The 5,000-nt window shown below is 42.9% G+C and overlaps 1 protein-coding gene across 1 annotated transcript in view; it reads left to right on the plus strand.

Moving 5' to 3' along the window:
* The window catches only part of adgrb2 (adhesion G protein-coupled receptor B2), a gene marked incomplete at both ends in the record, with an annotated part of 148,294 nt that overhangs the window by 44,351 nt on the left and 98,943 nt on the right, over nt 1-5,000 (plus strand). The window contains one exon of the mRNA XM_080531106.1: nt 4,560-4,721. Within this exon, the coding sequence (XP_080387232.1) occupies nt 4,560-4,721 (162 nt within the window). The remainder of the gene's footprint in view (nt 1-4,559; nt 4,722-5,000) is intronic.

The raw sequence follows: 5,000 nt of genomic DNA on the forward strand, positions 1-5,000 counted from the left end.
GTGCACCCATCAAAGTGTGGAGTTTAGAATGAGGATGTTTGATTAACTAATTTCATAGTTAAATCTGAAGGTTTCACGTCATATCTGTTCCACCAATATCATATCAAGAACCACCAATATGAATATGAATATTGCATCTGAAGAACCACCAATATTGCAAGGAAACCATTTTTATCTGGTTATCAATATTGGGTCCTCTCTCAGGAGAAGATCAATGGTGTTCTTGATCAAATGTCTAGTGATTTCAGTGTGTGTGTGTGTGTGTGTGGTGTGGTGTGTGTGGTGTGGTGTGTGTGGTGTGGTGTGTGTGCGCGCGCTTGCATGCGTGTGTGTAGGAGAGGATGCGCACACACACACTTTGCATTCAGTATTTACTGATGCTTTTTATGAGAAAAAAAAAACGAGAGAGAAACATTTTCCTTCCCTGTCGGTGCATATGCTAATCTTGTTTTTTATGCTAATATGCCAATGCAATTTGTATATCTAAGTGACTCATTTTCCATTCAGTGTTGATATCAATATCGTCAGCCTCCCCTTTGATGAGATATTGCTTGCTGCCACGTTGTGTTTGTTATTTCATCTCTTCACCCTTTTCTGATGTTTTTTAGTTGCCACGGTTGCTGGTGTTATGGCAGACTGTGTGAACCAGGCTTTACAGAATCCCAGAAGCAAAATCCTGAGTGATTGTGATGTTCTATTTCTCTTGGATGAGTCATGGATTTGAGTCTCTGTGGTTCATATGGTTTATTAATCTATTTACCTCTGTAATTCTGCACCGGTGGGACAACACACACACACACACACACACACACACACACACACACACTCACACACACAGAAACACATCACCGATGATTGTGTGTGTGTGTGTGTGTGTGTGTGTGTGTGTGTGTGTGTGTGTGTGTGTGTGTGTGTGTGTTTGTTAGGGGGGAATCAACAAGAAGTAGCTGAGACAGAAAGCCAATGAACTAAAACAAGATCTTTCTTTCTCTCTCTTTTGGGGGGAAATGGCTCAGAAATTAAAGTGATATAGATGATCAATTTTGAATAATGGCCTGACTCTTGATAAACAAACTAGGCAGTAATTACTCTGGCAAATGACTGGGTTTGAACCTGAGCCAAGGTAGGATGTTTAGATACGCAGAGAGTTAGCTTAGTTAATCTTCTCTCTCCCTGTGTCTCATTACTACTCAATTACCTCAGAGTCAGATCGGAGCTAACAGTAATACAGGAAGAGAGACATTGGTTATTTATGAATAATGAGTGTAGTAGGTCATGGTAAATCAGTGGAACAGTGGTTCATAAGGGACCGAGCACACATGTATTCAGTCACCCCCCCCCCCCCACACACACACACGCATACACACACACATACACACACACACACACACACACACGCACGCAATAAAGCACGTGCCCCATTGGTAACAGTGACACCTCCAGCAGGGTGAGATAAGTGTGAAGGCAGGCTCTTGGCCATGTCTTGTTCTCTCGTTCAGAGACCTGAGGTCACACTACGACTATTGTTTAATAGTCTCGTTATACAGTACACAGGTACTGTATACCTTGGTATACAGGTTTGTTTAGAAGAAATGTGTCATGTCTTCAGCTGTCATAGTGACATGGATGCTTGTTTGTGTTTACTTGCATTTGTGTGCGTTTGTGTTTTGGTTTTCTCTTTTTTAGTGTTCATATTCACTTTGAACCTTGACCTTGCACTTTATGTTTACCACGGTGACTGACTTGCTCACTCGGTTGATTTGCATAAGCATACGCTCTAGTTCTAGAGCTACACGCCCGGCCATGAGATGAGCTGTGTGTGTGTGTGTGTGGATACGTGTGTGTATGTGTGTGTGTGTGTGTGTGTGTGAGTGTGTGTGTGTATCTGTGTGTGCGTGTGTGTGTGTGTGTGTGTGTGTGTGTGTGTGTGTGTGTGTGTGTGTGTGTGTGTGTGTGTGTGTGCATGTACGTGTATAGCCTACTTTGTACTTTGTATGTTTTGGCGTCATGGCACAAGCTGTAACTTCTTCCAGTCTGATTATGCATTGCTATTCCTGTCCCGTTTACATGCTTCCTCTGTTCTACATGTCCCGTCACAAGCATGTCTCCCTCTGTGCCTCCTCTCCAAAAGACTCTGTTTGCCATGCAGTGTGAAGTACCCTGCTAACGTGCAGTGCACTTGTAGTTCAGGCCAAACGTTCTTAGTTTGGAGATCATTTGCCCACATCCTTCTATTCTCAAGGGCATCATGATCAATGGACGGGGCAAATGGGGTAGATACACCATTTCACCAATAGGTGGTGCCACACATAAGGTTTTCTTTATTCTTTATTTGTCCACCCTCTTAGGAGGTAGTGTACACACTGTACAGTAGTTGAGATTTTGATGTTGGATCTAACTGATATTTCCATGATATCAGTCCTCCTGAGATATATAATATCTATATCATATAAGCACTCAACCACTCAACCATTCACCATACCAAACGTCAATGGATGAATGGCCATATCACTTGTTTTCTCTTTCTCTCTCTCTCTCTCTCTCTCTCTCTCTCTCTCTCTCTCTCTTGTGGCTGCTCTTCTGCACTCATCATTTCTCTCTATCATCCTTGTCACCATCCCTCTCTCCACATTATGACTTTATTTGTATTTTCTGCTCAAAATGGACCCAAAACACACTGGACAGAATGCTGCTTACTGCAAACTTTTGGGCAGAGTCTGATTAGTATTCAGTGAAAAAGAACCAACAATGTTTAGTCAAGTATACTGCAGGCTTAACAAGGGAATTATTTCAGAGTTGTGCAGTTTGTGTTCATATTGGGCTAGGCGTTCCATTTGTTGTCATCTGAGAATGGAGTTTGTATTTTCTCCAAAGCAGTGATTACAGACAGTGTCTCTAAACACTCAGTTGCCTCAGTGGATGGTATAAACATTTGGTTTTGTTTGCAGGGCTGGAAAGATACCCCCTCCTCTTCATCTCTCTCTCTCTCTCTCTCTCTCTCTCTCTCTCTCTCTCTCTCTCTGGCCTGTACACTGGCTCCTCTGAGCTTTGCTCCATAGAGCGGCTTTAATTATTCATTGGCATGTTTTATTCACACTCCAGCCCTGCTCAACACTAGGCTAGCTAGCTCTTCCTTTCTCCCACTCGCTTTCAACATCCCTCCTCGCTCTCTCTCTCTCTCTCTCTCTCTCTCTCTCTCTCTCTCTCTCTCTCTCTCTCTCTCTCTCTCCCCCCCTCTCTGTGAACATCCAAGAATGCTCTTCCTTTATGTCCCTCTCTCATTCAACATTATTTTAAAACTCTCCTGATGCTCTCATCCACCATCTCTCCCTCTCATTCAAATTCACTTCAAATCTCACCCATCAATTTGCCCAGCCTCCTCTCTCCCTGGCTCTCTCACATTCACCCATACAAAGTATCTTTCCCCTCTCTTCTGCTGCTTTTCACATCTGAAAAGCCCATGTTCTCTAAACCATCTTTTCATGTTTTCAAAATCAATCCGTCTATCTTTCTCTCTCTTTCACTCTCACTGATTTCCCAGACGGAGCAACAATGATGTGTGTGTGTGTGTGTGTGTGTGTGTGTGTGTGTGTGTGTGTGTGTGTGTGTGTGTGTGTGCGTGTGTGCGTGTGTGCGTGTGTGTGTGTGTGTGTCATGAGAGACTTTAGGGGAGTGGGAAAGAGGCCAGTTGAGAGCAATTCACAATATGTATAATACATCGTCAGTTAAACAGTCAAAAACACTTTTGAAGAACGATGTTGGGATTGGATCAAGTGAGCATGTTGAGGACTGTTTTTAACAGTGTTTAACGGGGTTGATGAGCTCAAATGAATCCATGACAGCAATAGGCACACTTAATTCATCTGGGAGTACCAAATTAGATGTTGAATTCTTAATGATATTTCTGATCTTATCATGGAAATCTTTTCTTGAAAGAATGTATCAAATGCATGCACTGTCGATTCATATTCAAACATTTTCCCATGCCCATGTCATAACTCCAAATCTGCATACATTCATATATCCAAAGTCTATTGTCTATTCGTGACGTTAGAATTATAAGGTTCTATCTCAATTTTTGTCGAAATGTAGTTTTTTACATAATCTGATCCATTAGGTGTTTATTAATGCCTGTGTGGTGTTATTTTTTAAATGTTGGCCTTTTTTAGTTAGTAATTAATAAAATACAAAGGTTCCATCTCACAAAACATAATGGAATGTAAAAACGTTGACGCTCAATATCTCTGAACTACCCTAGACGGAGATAGAACCTTATAATTCTAAGCTCACGTATTCCTAACCTTCTCTCCCATGTGTCATGCCTTCTAACATTATACGAGGTGGCAAGGGACAATGCTGTTCAAGTAGAAATATGTTGGTGTAGGCAGTGATGTCACCTCCTTTCATGTCTGGCTGGGGCTGTGGTGCCCCTCATTTAACCCCCATGTCTCTCTCTCATTCTCTAACCCCATTGGCTGTAACAGGAAATGGTCCACCTCCACTTTGTCATTCCTCATCCCCATTGGTGTGTGTGCGTGTGCTGTCTGTCGGTATTGCAGTGCATGGGCTGTGGGAGGAGTGGTCGTTATGGAGCCTGTGTTCTGTCACGTGTGGGCGGGGCTCCAGGATCCGAACCAGGAACTGTGTGAACGGAGGCGGGGCCAAGGCCTGTGGAAGGCCCGAGACCCAGAACAAACTCTGCAACATAGCAGTGTGTCCCGGTTAGTACCATCTCCATTGACATTACGCCCCTTCCTTCTTTATATCCCTGACGTCACTCTTTCACTCTATTCCTCTGTCACTGTTATCGGCATACTGGAAGTATCTCATTCTCTGTGTCTCTCTGACCAAACTCCCAGACTCTCTCTCTCTCTCTATCTCTCTCATCCCTGGGTGTACCGTCCTCTATATACCTCTATTTGTAACATCCATTCTATGTTTCTTTATCTGTCTCTTTTTTATAGTTCTCATGTCTCATCATTTTCTTTTCTTCCTTTATC

The sequence above is a fragment of the Nansenia antarctica genome, assembly GCF_963989245.1.
Source record: "Nansenia antarctica genome assembly, chromosome: 5".
Lineage (NCBI taxonomy): Eukaryota > Metazoa > Chordata > Actinopteri > Argentiniformes > Microstomatidae > Nansenia > Nansenia antarctica.